The 19,939-nt window shown below is 37.3% G+C and overlaps 1 protein-coding gene across 3 annotated transcripts in view; it reads left to right on the top strand.

The window, feature by feature from the left end:
• Nucleotides 1-19,939, top strand: part of EEA1 (early endosome antigen 1) — a 130,510-nt gene that overhangs the window by 68,078 nt on the left and 42,493 nt on the right. For all 3 annotated transcript variants that reach the window (XM_002687214.7, XM_005206125.5, XM_059886839.1), the window contains 3 exons: nucleotides 6,847-7,185; nucleotides 13,615-13,764; nucleotides 15,074-15,193. In XM_002687214.7, coding sequence (XP_002687260.2) covers nucleotides 6,847-7,185; nucleotides 13,615-13,764; nucleotides 15,074-15,193 — 609 coding nt within the window. The remainder of the gene's footprint in view (nucleotides 1-6,846; nucleotides 7,186-13,614; nucleotides 13,765-15,073; nucleotides 15,194-19,939) is intronic.

The following is a 19,939-nucleotide window of genomic DNA, read 5'->3' as shown; positions in this document are numbered from 1 at the left end:
TAAAATTCTAACCTTCCTTTGAAAGCTTGAATTTTATCATTGGCAGCCAATACTGTCAGTTCTATCCTTCCCATAGTTTGTTGGTCATTCTTTACATTAAAAATGGTGTTTCATAGAAAAAAGCAACTAGCTATGTTGACAACTATATTATTTGGTATGCAGCAGAAGTGACGCATATGTACTTCCTATTTATTCACACAGTTTTTTCTTTTTTCTTGCTATTTCAAGTACTGCAGGTACAAACATTCACATAAAAATCTCATGCATTTGTGTAAGAATTTCTGCTTTATACCCTCATGTGAAATTGCTGGGTTATGAGCTATATATGTGCTCAAATTTACTAGGCTATCCCAAACTATTTTCCAAAGTAACCATACAAGTCTGCCATTGTCCATTTCTCCATCACCTCTTGGTGCTGACTGATTTTTAAAATTTAATCTTTTTTATGGCTTATAAAAGCCTCATTGCCTCCCCCTTTTTAAAAATAGATGTTTTTTATTGGAGGATAATTGCTTTATAACGTTGTGCTGGTTTCTGCCGTACGTCAACATGAGTCAGCCACAGGTATATGTATGTCCCCTCCCTCTTGAACGTCCCTCCCATCTCCGTCACCATCCACCCCTCTAGGTTGTCTCAGAGCACTGGATTGAGCTCCCTGTGCCACACAGCAAATTCCCATTGACTATCTGTTTTACATATGGCAGTGTATATGTTTCCATGCTACTCTCTCTATCCATCCTGCCCTCTCCTTCCCTACTTCCTTTTTCCCTCCTGTCTATGTGTAGAAAATATCCACGTAGACTTTAATTTTATCTTTGTCTCTCAGTTTGATTTTAATTTCTTTGAGATCAGAGTTGACCTTCTACCTCTTGGAAACTGACCAGAGTTGTGCACACAATACATGTCTATGATCAGTGTAATTTATTTTGTATTTCTGAAGCATTAAGCTGTTAGTAAAGGATAATGAAGCACAGATTGTGTGTGTGTGTGTATATATATATATTCACAAATACATACATACACACACAGTATTAAAGGAAGTACTGTGTCTTATGAATAATATATGGAATCAAGATGGTTTAGTGTGATTAAATGGGAATAGTTTTGATTAGGGAATAAGAATTTTCTATTACTGTTCCTCATCTTTACATAAGTGAGATTTCACAATTTTTTTCTTTTTAAAGTGTTTTCCTGTTTAGAATTTTTTCACCAGCAAGTTCAGAAGTGCATCTGCTTTTTTTTTTTTCCTATTGTCCTTGCTAATTGTCTCCCCGACCTCTCCTCATCCTTGTCTTTGGCAAACCATAATTGTTGACAGGGGTAATATCTAAGTGTTACGAATTTGGAATCTTGTGCCTGGTCTCTTGAAGGCTATTAATGAAATGCCTTGGATATATTTTGTGGGTCATAGGCAACATCAAAGTGGATAGATGACATTATAAAATGTAATGAATTGAAAAATAGTTGCTTTTGAGTTAATGTCAAGATTTTCAGCATTAAACCTTTGTTTTTAAATTACTGGCTTTGAAAACTTAAAAAATAAGACATAAGTCTTGAAGACATTTCCTTTTTGGTTTCTAGTAAGAATCGTATTCTGACATTTAAACAAAATTCTGCAGCTCAGTTTAACTGTTTCCAGATAAATTCTGAACAAAATTAGTAGCTTATTTAAAGCTACTAATATGATTAATAGAGGTCAGTGTCAGAGACTGAGTTATATTTGGGGTCTTACCTCTCACCCACTTTCTATCCTTCGTTGCTCTCCTTCTCCGCTTTCTGGTAGTCTCAGATTTAAGGTGCTCATAGGCCAAAGCAGAAGCCAGTTATGGCACGTGGTTGTATTGCTGTGTATTACCACTGTATTGCCAAGTGGTATATTGATACGGACAGTATAATGCAGTGGTCAAAGGCATGCCTCTGACTGGCTGTGACACACAGCCCCCAGTGTCCCATTCCTCTTTTGCTAAGAAGTACTATTATACTTATTTGCCTCTTAGGGTGATAGGAGCACTGAAAAAAAACCTTAATCTTTGTTAAAGTCCTTAGATCACTGCCTGGCTTTCAGTAAGCACCTCAGTGAATATTTGTTGTTACTGTTTTTATTTATCTTGTAAATTCTGTGATGCAGAGTTGAGTCAAGACCAAGGTGGATGTTTTCCTAACTTATTGCCTAGTAAATCAGGAAAGACTGGTGAAGATATAAATAACTTTTTAGCTTAGTCTTTAAGAATGCTTAGGAGTATATCACATGACAGAGGGTTAATGGTATTTCATTTTGAGAGCTATATATACTGAAGGTATGGGGACATGTAAAAGCACAAGATACAAGATGTTGGAGAGCTACAGGTAGATCAGTTTGTACTTTCTCACAAAGCTGTTTTGAGGAACAAATGAGATCCTTGAAACCACTTTGTAAGGTATCAAGCAGTTAAAAATGCCATTCTTTTTATATTTCTTCTTGTTCCTTGGGCTAGAAGCATGTGAATTGTTATTGTTTAGTTGCTCAGTCATGTCTGACTCTTTTGTGACCCCCAAAAATGCAGACTGCCAGGCTCCTCTGTCCCTGGGATTTTACAGGCAAGAATGCTGGAATGGGTTGTTAATTCCTCCTTCTCCAAGGGATCTTCTCAACCCAGGGATTGAACTTGCATCTCCTGTATTGCAGGTGGATTCCTTACTGCTGAGCCACCAGGGAAGCTGAACAAGTGAATAACTCAGCCTAATATAGGGAAATTGCCCCGCAAGAAAACATGTTGAAAGAGCAGTTGATGAGGAAGTGAAAAGAGAACTGGACATTCAGAAGGAAAGAATTTTGCTTACTCAAATAATTATGAGTTAAGCTTAACATTTGTTTTATAATTTAAACCTGAATAGTATATGTTTAGTTCAGTTCAGTTCAGTTCAGTCGTTCAGTCATGTCCGACTCTTTGCGACCCCATGAATCACAGCACGCCAGGCCTCCCTGTCCATCACCAACTCCCGGAGTTCACTCAGACTCACGTCCATCGAGTCGGTGATGCCATCCAGCCATCTCATCCTCTGTCGTCCCCTTCTCCTCCTGCCCCCAATCCCTCCCAGCATCAGAGTCTTTTCCAACGAGTCAACTCTTCGCATGAGGTGGCCAAAGTACTGGAGTTTCAGCTTTAGCATCATTCCTTCCAAAGAAATCCCAGGGCTGATCTCCTTCAGAATGGACCGGTTGGATCTCCTTGCAGTCCAAGGGGCTCTCAAGAGCCTTCTCCAATGCCACAGTTCAAAAGCATCAATTCTTCGGCACTCAGCCTTCTTCACAGTCCAACTCTCACATCCGTACATGACCACTGGAAAAACCATAGCCTTGACTAGACGGACGTTTGTTGGCAAAGTAATGTCTCTGCTTTTGAATATGCTATCTAGGTTGGTCATAACTTTCCTTCCAAGGAGTAAGCGTCTTTTAATTTCATGGCTGCAGTCACCATCTGCAGTGATTTTGGAGCCCCAAAAAATAAAGTCTGACACTGTTTCCACTGTTTCCCCATCTATTTCCCTTGAGGTGATGGGACCAGATGTCATGATCTTCGTTTTCTGAATGTTGAGCTTTAAGCCAACTTTTTCCCTCTCCTCTTTCACTTTCATCAAGAGGCTTTTGAGTTCCTCTTCACTTTCTGCCATAAGGGTGGTGTCATCTGCATATCTGAGGTTATTGATATTTCTCCCGGCAATCTTAATTCCAGCTTGTGCTTCTTCCAGCCCAGCGTTTCTCATGATTTACTCTGCATAGAAGTTAAGTAAGCGGGGTGACAATATACAGCCTCGACGTACTCCTTTTCCTATTTGGAACCAGTCTGTTGTTCCATGTCCAGTTTTAACTGTTGCTTCCTGACCTGCATACAGATTTCTCAAGAGGCAGGTCAGGTGGTCTGGTATTCCCATCTCTTTCAGAATTTTCCACAGTTTATTGTGATCCACACAGTCAAAGGCTTTGACATAGTCAATAAAGCAGAAATAGATGTTCTTCTGGAACTCTCTTGCTTTTTCCATGATCCAGCGGATGTTGGCAATAGGGGAGCATGAATTGATTCACTGTGTGTCTGAATTTTGTTGTGAAAAATATTTGACTTAAATCATAACATGTGACTCTGCCACCTGGCCAAGTCATATCAGATTCTTTTAATGTTAACTTCTTCATCCACAGAATAGGGATGATAATGTCTATGTCATCTTTTGTTATAAGGTTAATATGGAATGTGCAGTTATATTTTCTTTAATGGGATTCTGCTATACTTACAAAACTCAATCTTCAAAAAGTCTTGTATTCACTAGACTCTGCCTCAGATTCTATGAGAAGGCCATAGTAAGAATGAAAAGTTTGTGATACTAAATATAGTTATGTAATGTACCATAACCTCTCAGTTCAGTTCAGTCTCTCAGTCGTGTCCGACTCTGCAACCCTATGAACCGCAGCACGCCAGGCCTCCCTGTCCATCGCCAACTCCCGGAGTCCACCCAAACCCATGTTCATTGAGTTGGTGATGCCATCCAACCATCTCATCCTCTGCCGTCCCCTTCTCCTCCTGCCCTCAATCTTTCCCAGCATCAAATGAGTCAGCTCTTTGCATCAGGTGGTCAAAGTATTGGAGTTTCAGCTTCAACAACAGTCCTTCCATTAAACACCCAGGACTGATCTCCTTTAGGATGGACTGTTTGGATCTCCTTGCAGTCCAAGGGACTCTCTAGAGTCTTACCCAACACCAGAGTTCAAAAGCATCAATTCTTTGGCGCTCAGCTTTCTTTATAGTCCAACTCTCACGTCCATAACCTCTGGGTGCTCTTTTTAATTTATATATAAAAATATATAATGTGAGCGGATTGGGTTCTTTTTAAAGGACATTGGTTTAGGTTCTTTTAAATAAGGTTTAATTATCTTTTTGTGCAGTTAAACAAAAAGATTACTTTTTTAGGATAAGTGAATTTTAAACAGACAATGATTAAGTATTTTTGCTTCTTAAAAAATGAAACTGTCTGAGGGGTCATTTATGTATAGAACTGGTAGGATTACTTGATCACTTTTTAAGTAAGACTATGAGGAAGAAGACTCACTACCTCATTACTTACCTTAATTTTTGTAGCATGTGTTACAGTTATATCTTCTCTAAGTTCTTATTATTTGTGAGCATGGTTACTTTCATAAAATTTAGTAACTTAGAATTTTCTTTAAAACAGTGTAAGACGTTCATAATGATCAACGAATAGGCTTAATTTAGCTTATGGATTTGAAAATAAATATTATTTTCTTAAAAGAAAATGTGTAAAATTAAGAAAGATGTGGAGTTACTAATGAGTAAGACAGATGCTTATAAAAAGAGAATTTTCCTAACCAGCAGTTTGATTCAAAATTATTATTCTTTTGCTAGTCTTTTTGTTTTACTCTTTCGTTTGTTTGTTTCTATTGGTTGGTCAAGACACATCTCTTTGCTAATTTTGCCATAACCTCTGGGTGCTCTTTTTACTTTATCTCCCATCTTATTTTTCTTATATATACTTTCATCACCTTTCTGACACTGTTTTCTATACTGTATTTCTATTTGATAATTTAGATAATGAACTTTTTCGTAGACAAGTGTTCAAGAACCATGACTGCTGTCTTCCTCACTCTGGTGCCTAAGCTTACTGCTCCTCTTGACGTAAAAGCATTGCTGTGTCCCCTTGTGCAACTTCTTTGTCTGTTCCTTTTTGTCTTTTTGTACATGAGTTATGAATACTTATTACTTAACTCCTTTTGTCACCAAGTTCAGACTTTGTTTTCAGGTGACTGTCCTGACTTTGCTCTCTTGATTTTTTTTTAAAAATTGTGCACTCAAGAAATTTAATGCAGCTTTTGTAACTAATCTGTTTGCTTGTGCGTCATGTTTCAACTTTCTTAGAAAATGTTTTTTTAAATGTGCGTTTTTAAAGGCCAGAGGCTCTGCCTGTCCTCTACTATTTCTGTATTATCCCTTTCTAGCACACTGCATATAAAAAGTGAGTATAATAAGTGTTCACAAATGACTCTGACTTATCAGGCGTTTATAGTGGCTTCTTACCCTGGCTGTCTGTCTTATAGAATTGAGTCAGAATTCTGATCCATGCCTCATGTGTAAATAAATATCTTAAAAATACTCAATATTAATTCTAAAAACTCCACTTTGACTAGGCTTTGACATTTGATTAGGCTGACTGACCCAGATCTTTGATTGACTGTGTATTTTGTACTTGATAGTATTGAGTAAAATAACAAAATATAAGGTAGGTAAGTGATGTTTTTTAGATCATTGTTTTACACACCTGGAAAGAAATTTGAATAAGTCTTAAACTTGTGCATCTTGAGAATGGTGTTCATCAAGAAGAGAAAAAATGAGGGATCAGTACAATTAAGAAGACTAGAGCAGTAAATGGTCTTGTTATGCTAAAGCTCTTACCAGCTATGAAATTGCAAAGCCAAAAATCAGAATTGCCATACTGTTATTTAAAATAATTTTTAATAGCAGAGGGATAGATTTAATTTTTAACTCAAATGGGATATTATAAATATGTTACATACCCTAAAGAATCTAGTTAGTAGATTTTAGTGTTTTCATTTTGTGTCAAAATTTTGTTGGTAAACCTTAAATTAATATTAGTAGAGCTTAGTGAAGTGGACCAGTAATAAGACCATAAGTTAGTATATAACAATTTAATTCTTCTTGTTTAAAATATTTTCACTGTTTTAATATTATACTATTGACTAAAATGTTTAGTAGAGAATGATATTGCTCTAAAGATTGTTTGAATAATTGGAACAATTAAAAATATTAGGAAAGGAAAAAAATTGTTAAATTGATATTTCAGAACTTGACTGAAAAGTTACAGAAGAAAGAACTGGACTATACTCAGTTAGAAGAGAAACATAATGAAGAATGTATGAGTAAAAAGAGTATACAAGCAAGCCTTCATCAAAAAGACCTGGATTGTCAACAGCTTCAGTCAAGGTTATCTGCATCTGAAACCTCACTGCAGAGAATACAGGCAGAACTAGGTGAAAAGGGAGAAGCTACTCAGAAGCTCAAAGAAGAATTATCAGAAGTGGAGACCAAGTACCAGCATCTTAAGGCAGAGTTTAAACAGCTACAACAACAGAGAGAAGAAAAGGATCAGCATGGGTTACAACTGCAAAGTGAAATCAATCAAGTAAGAGCTCTTACTTTTATTTACTGTACTTCCTCCTATGGTTTCTTTTTGTGTTTTGATAGTTATTTGATCATAATATAGTTCACTTAAAAATTGTCATTTAAAAAATTATCTCAATTTTTACATCCTGTTGTATTGAGTCAGATCTCATTTCAGTTTCCCCTAAAATGATAGTATCTATCATATAGTATTGTTATGCATTGTTTATTGGCTAATACAAACAAATTGCTTAAGATGGTACCTGTCACATAGTAGGTACTCAGCAGGTATGTTATTATAATAATTCATATTGTTGATCTTAAAATTAAAAATTAAAAAATTTTTGTCTTTTTTTTCTTGTTACTAATTTTCAAAATATACTCACTGTTAAACCAATAATATAAAAATTAGATATTTTAAAAGAAAGCAAATTAGTTCTAACAACTATTCTTTTATTAACTATTTTTTATAGAAATAATGTCTATCAGATGAAGTTTAATGGAAGTTTTGACTTTGCTATTAACTTAATTTATGAATTTTGTATTCTAATTATTTCTTATAGGTAGCTGTAAAAATTAGTAGGCAAATGGAAATTTGGAGAAGGAAATGGCAACCCACTCCAGTATTCTTGCCTGGAGAATCCCAGAGACGGGGTAGCCTGATGGGCTGCTGTCTATGGCGTCGCACAGAGTCGGACATGACTGAAGTGACTTAGCCGTAGCAAAGTCCTCAGCTACTTTTTTGAAAATTTTCAACTATTTTTACTTAAAAGGCAGTGATATTTACTTCTGTGGCATTAATCTTGTCTTCTTAGCCTGAGATACTCTTCCTGTTTCTCTTCTCTTTGATAAATACTACTTCACGTGTCATGTTTTCAGAAATCTTTTTCTACATATTGCCACTTCTCACCACCACCCCACTGCAGAGATGGCTTAAGCATCTGTATATCTTGATTACTTTACTTGTCATAGTCTAGCATATTATCATAACAGGTATCTTCACTGGACTCTAAACTCTTTGGGTGCAAAGACCATGTATTATTTATTTTTTATCCCAGCTACCTGACATATTGCTTATCAGCAGATGTTTAATGAGTAAGTAAGTGAATGAATAAATGCAGGCATTCATAATAGAAGGAAACATAGGCTTGGCGATATCAATGAATAAATTAAATATGAGTTAGATATTTGCCTTTCAGTTCAAATATACAGATTGGGCATTTATGGTTTCTAAAAGATACGATACCTTGTTTATTAGAAGATACAAAGACAGAAAAGGAAATAGGACCTACCTTAAATGATTTTGTAAATCTCATTGAGGTATAAGGCAAGTACTGTCCTATTGCAGTGAATGTGAAAATTAAAATGGTTCCATGTACAATGGGAATTAGGAAGAGTTCTTCTCCTGCTTTCTTTCCCCTATAGTACTTCATATTGTATAGTTATTTAGCTGTTAATATGATCAAGAAAAGCTTGTTGTGAGAAAGAGGTGGTGCTTGAAATTGTGAATATTGGATAGGTTTTGACAAGTAGCAGTTTAAAGGCAGGAGGGTCTTCCAGGAAGAAAAATAAACTAGAGGTGTGTGTGCTCAGCTGCTCCATTTGTGCCCGACTCTGGGAGACCCCATGGACCATAGCCCGCCAGGCTCTCTGTCCATGGGATTCTCCAGGCAAGAATACTGGAGTGGGTTGCCCTGTCCTCCTCCAGGGGATCTTTTCCACCCAGGGATTGAACCCACATCTCTTAAATCTCCTGCATTGGCAGGCAAGTTCTTTACCACTGGCACCACCTGGGAAGCCCCAGACTAGAGGCAGGGGTGTATTATAAGAACCAGTGACAGACAGACGTTTGCTCTGAGGATATGGTATATGTAATAGTAGTGGACTGTTTTGAGGACTGTATTATGTAGAGTCTTGAATAGCAGGCTGAGGAATTTGAGTTTCATTTGGTTGTCAGTGAATGGAGGGGGCAACAGGAATTTTTGTATTCATAACCATTTGGTTTAGTCACATTTCTGTACAAAATAAAGAGGTCATGCTGAAGACCTTGAAGTGATACCATTTATCTTCCCTTCAGTATGCTGTCTGGATTCTGCCTTCAAAGTGAAAGTGAAAGTTGCTCAGTCATGTCCAATTCTTTGTGACCCCATGGACTATACAATCCATGGAATTCTCCAGGGCAGAATACTGGAGTGGGTAGTCATTCCCTTCTTAAGGGGATCTTCCTAACCCAGGGATCGAACTCAGGTCTCCCTCATTGCAGGTGGATTCTTTACCATCTGAGCCACCAGGGAAGTCCTTGCCTTCAAAAGGAAGAAGTGAAAGTGAAGTTGCTCTGTCATGCCCAACTCTTTGCGACCCCATGGACAGTCCCTGCACCAACCTCCATCCATGGGATTTTCTAGGCAAGAGTACTGGAGTGGGTTGCCATTTCCTTCTCCAGGGAATCTTTCTGACCCAGGGATCGAACCCAGGTCTCCCTCATTGTAGACAGGTGCTTTACCATCTGAGTCACCAGGGAAGTTCAAAGCCTGACTCAAATCTGTCTACTTCTCTTCATCTATACTGCTACTACCCTAATCTCAGCTGCTGCCATTGTTCACCTGGTCTACTGTATTAGCCTTTTTATAAGTTTCTTTCTTCCAGAGGACCTTCTTTGTCTATTCTCCATACAGAAAAAGTGAAAACTGGAAGTGAGTTGCTCAGTCATGTCCAACTGTTTGTGACCCTATGGACTATACAGTCCATGGAATTCTCCAGGCCAGAATACTAGAGTTCCCTTCTCCAGCAGATCTTCCTGACTCAGGAATCTAACTGGGGTCTCCTGCATTTCAGGTGGATTCTTTACCAGCTGAGCTACCAGGGAAGCCCATAGTCCATTCTCCACCCAGGAGCCAGAGACATTGTTTTAAAGTATGAAGGGTATAACTTTATTTCTTTTAACCACCTCGAGTGGTTTTGGTTAGATTTTGAATCCAGATGTCTTCTTGGTCCTGTAAGCATATGAGTATAGTGTGGTCCACGTTGTGTCTTCAGGCTCATCTTCTACCAAGTGAAGCCATGCTGGTCTCCTTTTAGTTCCTCAAGCACACCAGCACTTCAACAGAGAGCTTTCCTGCCTTAGGTCCTTTGCCCATGTTTTTTTCTTAGAGTGTTCTTTATTTCAGCTTTTCACAAGACTTGCTTAAGCATTATTTCTTCAGTAAAGCCTTTCTGGACCTTTCTAAAAGGTTTCTCAGGTAGTGCAGTGGTAAAGAAGCCACCTGCCAATGTAGGAGATGCAGAAAATGCAGGTTCAATTCTCGGATTGGGAACGTCCCATAGAGAAGGCAATGGCAACCCTCCCCAGTATTCTTTCTTGGGAAATCCCATGGAGAGAGGAGCCTGGCAGACTGCAGTCCATGGGGTCGCGAAGAGTCAGACTGAGCGTGCATGCATACAGGACCTCTCTATTTAAATCGATTGTTTTCCATTTAGGGCTTCCCTGGTGGCTCAGAGGTTTTCCATTTATTCTGGACCCTTTATTTCAGCAAGCTGCTTCTTAATAATACTTTTTATTGTGTAGTTTTTTTTTATTGTATAGCTTTTTGTTTACTTGCATATCATATACCATTCCCTTTGTACAGTAAGCTCCTTAATTTGAGAAATTTGTTTTATTCTATACTCCATCTATCTCTATACTTAGAGTTTTTAGTAAATATTTTTTGGAAGAATAGGAATGAACCTCACTTTAAGCCTTCTTTCACTGTCCTTAAAAGAGTGTAGGGATGAACTGGCTCTGTTTTGCTCTTCTCTGCATCCTCAGCTCCCCTTTCAGTGCTGACAAAAATAGATAGCTGGCAGTTGTCAACAAAGGACTTACAAACAAAGAACCCCATATTTGTATCTTGAGCACTTTTAAAATAGCCAATAGTGCAGATAATGTTACATAATTAAAAGATTGGACATAATAAGTTCACTTTTTTAATATAAAAAAATTTGTATACAGTTTTTAAAGGTTCCTTTTCATTAACAGTTACTGAGAAATACCCTAAGCCTGTGTGACACCCAGCAGTTTGTGTCTCCCACTTTCCCACCCATATATCAAACTTCACCTTTAATCGAATATGCCATCTCAAATAGCATAGTGGTTTATGAGTGTGGGTTTAAGAACCGGCTCTCTGAGTTCTAGTTCTGTGGTCTACAAACTGTGTGAGCTTGGGCAAGTTATTTATTGTACCTTAGTTTGCTCATCTGTCAAATAAGAATAAGAATTAGAATTGTCTTCACAGGATTATTATAAGGATTAAGTTAGTTAATATTTGTGAACCTTTTAGAATAAGGCCTGGCACTTGACAAACTTTACAAGCATAATGAGTAAAGAATTATGTATATGAGTTTACAAAACTGAATTTCTTAGAGAACATATACATAAAATGTAACTTTAGGATAGACCATTCTATTAATGATTCCAACATGTATTATTTTTACTCTAAACTTATTCTTCTTTTCTGTAACATACTCACTCTAAAATGATATAGGCATTATTGGTTAAGGGATTTGGGCCTGCTTCCGCTCTTGTGCAGCTTTGATTTGTGACTCATTTCTTTATTAAAGATCAAGGATCTATCAGAGATTGTAAAGCAATGAATGACAGTTAATTATAATATACAGTATCTCTTTTTTTTTTTTTTTACCACTTTAGTAAATCTTCACTTGAGAGCAACAGTTATCTTTAATTTGGCGCTTCACTCTGCACATCAAAATCACCTGGGGAAATTTAAGAAATTATCAGAGCCTCACCCTTGGCTCAGTTAAGTGATAATCTCTGGCATAGGCCCGGGTATTGGTTTTCCCTGTTATTGCACTGTGTAGTTGAGATTGAAAACCGCTGATTTTTAAAGTGTTGCTTTTTGGCAAATGACTCCTAAACTTTCCTGAAACTCAATATTCTCTAATTCTTTTGTTGGGAAACATAGATTTCTGGGCTTTAGCTCAAATGTACCAAAGCTAAATTTTAGGGGAGAAGTCTTATTATCTCTGTGTTAATAATGACATGGAAAATTCTTACCCAGCAAGTTAGAAACTTAACGTAGGGGAGAGATCACACGTAAGAGATCACTTAAGGGGGTTGGATCTACTTATTGCAGTGAGAAGGAGAGGGTTTGGGTAGTTATTACAGTGTTAATTCACTGCATTTTAAGAAGACGCAGAGGAAAAAGAAAATGTCAGCCTAAGGATATAAATGACTAACTGTTACTGATTCCTGTTTTATAACTAAAAGAGGAATGGAATGTATGTTTTACTTTAGAAATTCACTTCAGTTTTCTCTTTTTTTGGCATCCCTGGGTGGACCTGAAACTTTAGTTTTCTTTATTGAGTATAGAATATGTTTTGACAGCCACATGTTGTTTCATAGCATAGGAAAATAGTGGGTGTCCACTTTTCTGATAGAACTTTATTTTTTCTTTGCCAGGTATGAATTTTTTATGGAGAAATATGAAAGTATAAAGCATATAAATGTATATTTGACATAAAGGCTATAGATTCTTAATATTTTCAGATATAACATGAATAGGTTTGATTGGAAACAATTGTATAGAATGCTTGTTATTAATCTTCAGCTTTGCTGAGGCACATGCTGAAATTTGACTTGATGGGTTATGAAATTGGGGTGTACTCTTACAGTGTAAGCCTTGCCAAATGTCTTGCTTCCTTATCTTCCAGCTACTCTTTCTTGTCCTGCACTCCTAGCATTTGTGCGGTAATTCTTCTAAAATTAATACAAACCTTTTTTTTTTTTTTTTAAACTGGACCTACCCCACCAACCAATCCCACAAGAGAAACCAGCTGTTCTTTCTGGTAAAATTAGAGAAAATAAGGAATTCCAGAAAGTGACAGCTCTTATCCCTCAGACAAGTTTCTTCTTTAGTTTTAGCTAGGTGGCAATTTTAAAGTTAATGAAATCACCTAATATTTTAATAAATGTTCATTCCTCTGTTTTATTTAGAGATTGTGTGCCAGTTTGAGGACTTGAGAATACCGTGTGCTCTATTCAGTACCCAAATGTAAGAAGTTGATTGTGGTGGTTCATGACTATGGAAAAGCAACAAGAATCATGTTGGATTTTTAAAATACTAGTGGAATAGGTCTGAGTGTGTCTTAAGTGTCTTAATTTTAAGGTTTGTTTGAAGCTCCTTAAGTGATTGCAAGAGTTATCTTTAAATAAGAGCCTTAGGTTCACTGTGTGTGTGTATATGGTTTTAAAAGTGTAAAAACCTGAAACTTGTGATATGATTATAATTTTATGTGAGTCATCATAATTTATGTGATTAGGTTCCTCTAAAGTATCATGAAAATTAATATATTTCTATTGGTGGAAAAATAAAACATAGTTTGGAAAGTAGGTGGTAGTAATAATGATGATCAACGTGTTTATACATATATATGTACTCTTTTTCCTTTTCTGAAGTTACATAGCAAACTTCTGGAGACAGAGCGCCAACTAGGAGAAGCTCATGGAAGGCTGAAGGAACAGAGACAGCTTTCAAGTGAAAAGTTGATGGATAAAGAACAACAAGTGGCTGATCTACAACTCAAACTTTCTCGTTTAGAGGAAGAGGTAAGCTCACATTTCAGATGAGTTTATGTTAGTACCTTTATTGATAGATTTGAAGTGAGTGAATTCGCTCAGTCCTGTCTGACTTTTTGCGATCCCATGGACTGTAGTCTACCAGGCTTCTCTGTCTGTGGGATTTTCCAGGCAAGAGTACTGGAGTGGGCTGCCACTCCAGGGGATCTTCCTGACCCAGGGATCGAACCCAGGTCTCCTGCTTTGCAGGCAGATGCTTTACCCTCTGAGCCACCAGGGATCTTAAATGTTGTTTTGTTTAATCTGTTTATGGTCATGAGCTTTAATTGAAATTTTTTTAAGTTTGATAAAGTTAAAACATCTCCAGTGAAAACATCCTATTATTAACTACATTAAGTCATTTTTGTTTTGATTGTATTCCCTAAAGTTTTCAACAAAAATGTACAAAGAAGGCTACTCTTCAGCTTCAGGCAGGTTAAATCCTTGGGGTGACCCTGTCAGCCTGCTCAAGAGGAGTCTTTCTACCCAGGAAAGACCGTTTCCTAATGAAACTGAAAAATGAACAGCTGCTGATAGCATTATTGACACATAGTTGGTGCATATAAACTGAGTTTGTACTTAAGGATTTTCTCCTTTAAAAATTAAGAGGGATGGTATGGGGAGGGAGGTGGGAGCGGGGTTCAGGATGGGGAACACGTGTACACCCGTGGCGGATGCATGTTGATGTATGGCAAAACCAATACAATATTGTAAAGTAAAAAAAAAATAATAAAAAAAAATTAAGCATAAGATTGAATGCTATCCTAATTTTAATCTGTGGTTGCCAAAAATGGTAACTATTATTTGGTTCAAGTAAAAGGTATCATTAAACTGTGTCTTTTATTAGAATTGAACAAACACTGAGAGTTAAAATCTATAGCTGCAGCACAAGATTTTCTTCTAGACCCAAATATTAATGTGTAGATTTTGCTGTTGTTTCCCAATAAGTGACAGTTATGATTATGAAAAAATGTAAAACAGATACTGATACTGTTATTTAGATTATTGTTACAAAAATTTGTATATAATTCCTTGATCATATTAGCATATGAAAATAACAATAAACTAAATGGCAACCTGGAGAAGGAATTTTATTCTTTTCAGGATGAGAATCTATTCTTAAGGAACAATTTCTTAAATTTTGAAGTTAAAATTCTATAATGAGATACTGCTTTTAAAGTTATAATTTAATTTTCTATTCAGACTTGAGAATTGTGAGATTTGAAGTAATACCAGATGTTTATATGATAGCATTATGCCCTTAAATTGTTAATTGACAGTCTACATTTTTTTTTTAAAGTTGAAGGAAAAAGTAACCAATTCCACAGAATTGCAGCATCAGTTAGATAAAACAAAGCAACAGCATCAAGAACAACAAGCTCTTCAACAAAGCACTACAGCAAAACTTCGAGAAGCTCAGGTAAACAGTGTTTGACTTTTTAGCCTTTTAAACAAAGATGAGCCACGTCATTATTCTTTTGTTGTGGTGAAGCTGGATAATGCAAAGCACTTGATTATATAGAGTTTTGATGATTTTTAGTATCTGGATAATTGGATAATTCTTTTCCTTTGATTGCTATGTTGAAAAATTTTTCTAAATATAAAAAATTTACTGTAAATATATTATTAAAATTCATATAAAAATTAAAATTTATTAAATTTCTTTTTAAAAATAAATTAATTGATACTAAGTTTAAGATATTTAGATTATTTATGCATAATACATTATTTATTAAAAATGACTTCTCTGAAAAAATTAAAAAATGACAAATTTCTTAGTTTACTTAACTCAGTAAAATATAACATTCTGTATTTCCTGTGATGGAACTTACTATTTATTGGCCATGTCTTTCCCTGTTTCAGCACTGTCATATGAACATTAGAATTGTAATTATAGGAATGTAAGTGATTGAGTTAAATTTGTACAGATTCTATAGTATACCTCAAAATATTAAAAGAAGTTAAATTTTTGTGTTGATATGGGGAGAGGAAGATGGTACCCAAGTGTTTGAAATGGATTTGACATTGATTTGTTCTGTAGTCTTCATTAATTCCTTGAACATTATGGAGCACTGTGTGTCAGGCACTGTGGTAAGCACTAAAATCAGAGTGCTGAGTCAGACACAGTGCCGCTTTCTGGGAAATGGCAATCTAATGATATGCTAGCTAATGCTGGAGCTGAAAGCAGGCAGGAGGTAATATGCCTGTCTTTCTTGTCTGTCTTTGGATAGTGGCAAGGAGTCAGGTGGATAGAGACCCAAATATTATATTCATTTATTTGTTCTTTCATTCATTCAGTCAACAAATATATATTCATGTCTCCTCTTAGCCATGGAAGTGATTTTGTGCATATGGCGGCAGAGAAAACAGACAAAAATGTCTGTTCTTGTGGAGCTTAGTCAGGAAGACAAACAGTAACCAAGGTAAATAGGCAAAATATATAGTGTGTTAGATGTGGTATGGAGATAAGGGTAAGTGGTATGGAAAAAAGGGATGCGGAGTAGGAAATATCTGGGGAGCTGGAGGTGGACTGCATGGTTAGATAGGGTTGCTAGGGAAGGCTTCTCTGAAAGATGAAAGATCTAAAGGAAGGGAGGGTGTGAGCCATGTGGATATCTGAGAGAAGAGTGTCAATACTTTAAAAGGCCCTGAGGAGGAGCAGGTCTTAGGAACATCAAGAAGCCAGTGAGTAGAGTGGTGTGAGTGATGAGAGAGAGAAAGGGGGCACAGTCATAGAGATCACAAAGGATCAGAACATGTCGAGTTCATTAGTAATTTTAAGGATTTTATTATGAGTGAGATGAGAAATCATTGGGGGGTTCTGAGCAGTGGAATAGCATGATGATACTTATAATTTCACAGGATTACTTTGACTACTGTATTGAGAGTAGATGATAGGGACACATGAGTGGAACAAATAAATGAGCTAAGAGACTACTTTAAAAATTAAGAAATGGTGTGGCTTGGAACAGAGTGTAAATAGTGTAAGTAGTGAAAATTAGTCAGATTCTAGATATGCTTTTAAAGGTAAGGCTGACAGATTTACTGATAGATTGATATGGGGCACTGACAGAAACCAAAGATGATTCTAGGGATTTTGGCTTGACTGATTGGCAGGAGGGAGGTCAAACAAGATGAAGACTGGGAATCCTTTGGATTTGGCAACATGAGGCCATTGGTGACACTGATAAAGAGGAATTTGTAAAGAGAAGGAATGAAATTCAAATGTGAATTCCATAAAGACTGGGCAGAAACTGGAGTGGAACTTCATCTAGGAAATGTTTCTTCCTTAAAAACCAGAGATACTTGAATATGTTTATTCAGTTCAGTTCAGTCGCTCAGTCATGTCTGACTCACAAAGAGTCAGAATCGCAGCACGCCAGGCTTCCCTGTCCATCACCAACTCCTGGAGTTCACTCAGACTCGTGTCCATCGAGTCAGTGATGCCATCCAGCCATCTCATCCTGTGTCGTCCCCTTTTCCTCCTGCCCCCAATCTCTCCCAGCATCAGAGTCTTTTCCAACAAGTCCACTCTTCGCATGAGGTGGCCAAAGTACTGGAGTTTCAGCTTTAGCTTCATTCCTTCCAAAGAACACCCAGGCTGATCTCCTTCAGAATGGACTGGTTAGATCTCCTTGCAGTCCAAGGGACTCTCAAGAGTCTTCTCCAACACCACAGTTCAAAAGCATCAATTCTTTGGTGCTCAGCTTTCTTCACAGTCCAACTCTCACATCCATACCTGACCACAGGAAAAACCATAGCCTTGACTAGCCGGACCTTTGTTGGCAAAGTAATGTCTCTGCTTTTGAATATGCTATCTAGGTTGGTCATAACTTTCCTTCCAAGAAGTAAGCGTCTTTTAATTTCATGGCTGCAGTCACCATCTGCAGTGATTTTGGAGCCCCCCAAAATAAAGCCTGACACTGTTTCCACTGTTTCCCCATCTATTTGCCATGAAGTGATGGGACCGGATGCCATGATCTTCGTTTTCTGAATGTTGAGCTTTAAGCCAACTTTTTCCCTCTCCTCTTTCACTTTCATCAAGAGGCTTTTGAGTTCCTCTTCACTTTCTGCCATAAGGGTGGTGTCATCTGCATATCAGAGGTTATTGATATTTCTCCTGGCAATCTGGATTCCAGCTTGTGTTTCTTCCAATCCAGCGTTTCTCATGATGTACTCTGTATATAAGTTAAATAAGCAGGGTGACAATATACAGCCTTGACAATCTAGAACAAAGGGACTAGTAGAGTGGGGATAATTGAGTATACTGGAGAATGGAAGGTGACTGAAGGAATAAGGTATTCATAAACTGTGATGTCACTGATAACAATGGGTGGTTTGAATGAATAACATTCAAACATAGCCTCTGAAGGATATCTTTGGAAGACTGAGGAAAGGTGTGTATATATATGTGTGTGTGTGTGTGTGTGTATGTATGTATGTATGTATATGTGCTGTGCTTGGTTACTCAGTTATGTCCAACTCTTTGTAACCCCATGGACTGTAGCCCACCAGGCTCCTCTGTCCATGGAGGATTCTCCAGGCAAGAATACTGGAGTGGATTGCCATGCCCTCCAGGGGATCTTCCCAACCCAGGAATGGAACTGGGGTCTTCTGCATTGCAGGTGGATTCTTTACCTGCTGAGCTATTTGGAAAGCCCGTATGTGTGTGTGTGTGTGTGTTTTATTCATTTATTTATTGAGTATAATTGACTTAGTGTTAGTTTCACATGTACAGCAAAGTGATTCAGTACTCTCCTTCTCTCTCCCTCTCACTGTATATATACACACAGATACATATATATAAAATCTATAACATATAATAGATTTTACATATAGTTTATATATATGTACACATATTGTTTATCAGGGTCTTTTCCTTTATAGATTATTACAAAATGTTGAGTATAGTTGCCTGTGCTATAAGTAGGTTCTTGTTGGTTTTCTGTTTTATTTATGTTGTTGTTCAGTCGCCAAGTTGTGTCTGACTCTTTGCGACCCATTGGACTTCAGCATGCCAGGCCTCCCTGTCCCTCGTCATCTTCCAGAGTCTGCCCAGGTTCATGTCCGTTGAATCGGTGATGCCATCCAACCATCCTCTGTCGCCCTTTTCTCCTTCTACCAGCAGTAGTCTTTTCCAGTGAGTTGGCTGTTCACATCAGGTGGCCAAAGTATTGGAGCTTCAGCATCAGTCTTTCTAAATAGTATTCAGGGTTGACTTCCTTTAGGATTGACTGGTTTGATCTCCTTGGAGTCTAAGGGCCTCTCAAGAGTGTTTCCAGCACCATAGTTCGAAAACATCAATTCTTTGGTGCTCTGTCTTCTTTATGGTCTAACTCTCAGATCCATACATGACTACTGGAAAGACGGTAGCCCTGACTATACAGACCTTTGTTGGCAAACTAATGTCTTTGCTTTTTAATATGCTGTCTAGGTTTGTCATAGCTTTCCTTCCAAGAAGCAGTTGTCTTCTAATTTCATGGCTGCAGTCAGCCTCTTTAGTAATTTTAGAGCCCAACAAGAAGAAATCTGTCACTGCTTCCACCTTTTCCCCTTTTGCTTCTTGACCCACATACAGGTTTCTCAGGAGACAGGCAAGATGGTCTGGTATTCCCATCCCTTTAAGAGTTTTCCACAGTTTGTTATAATCCACACAGTCACAGGCTTTATAGCATAGTCAGTGAAACAGAAATAGATTTTTTTTTTTTTTAATTCCTTTGCTTTCTCTATGATCCAGCGAATGTTGGCAGTTTGATCTCTGGTTCCTCTGCCTTTTCTGAACCCAGCTTGTACATGTGGAAGTTCTTGGTTTACATACTGCTGAAGCCTAGCTTGAAGGATTTTGAGCATAATTTTACTAGCATGGGAAGTGAGCACAATTGTCTGGTATTTTTAACATTTTTAGTACTGCCCTACTTGAGAATCGGGATGAAGATTGACCTTTTCCATTCCTGTGGCCACTGCTGGGTTTTCCAAATTTGCTGACATATTGAGTGCAGCATTTTAATAATATCATCTTTTAGGATTTTATTTTTTTTTAATTAATTACTTTTTTTTTTTAACTTTTTTTTTAAATTTTATTTTTTAACTTTACAATATTGTATTGGTTTTGCCATATATCAAAATGAATCCGCCACAGGTATACATGTGTTCCCCATCCTGAACC

Source organism: Bos taurus, chromosome 5 (assembly GCF_002263795.3).
Source record: "Bos taurus isolate L1 Dominette 01449 registration number 42190680 breed Hereford chromosome 5, ARS-UCD2.0, whole genome shotgun sequence".
Taxonomy (NCBI): domain Eukaryota; kingdom Metazoa; phylum Chordata; class Mammalia; order Artiodactyla; family Bovidae; genus Bos; species Bos taurus.
This window is presented reverse-complemented; position numbering and strand designations above follow the sequence as displayed.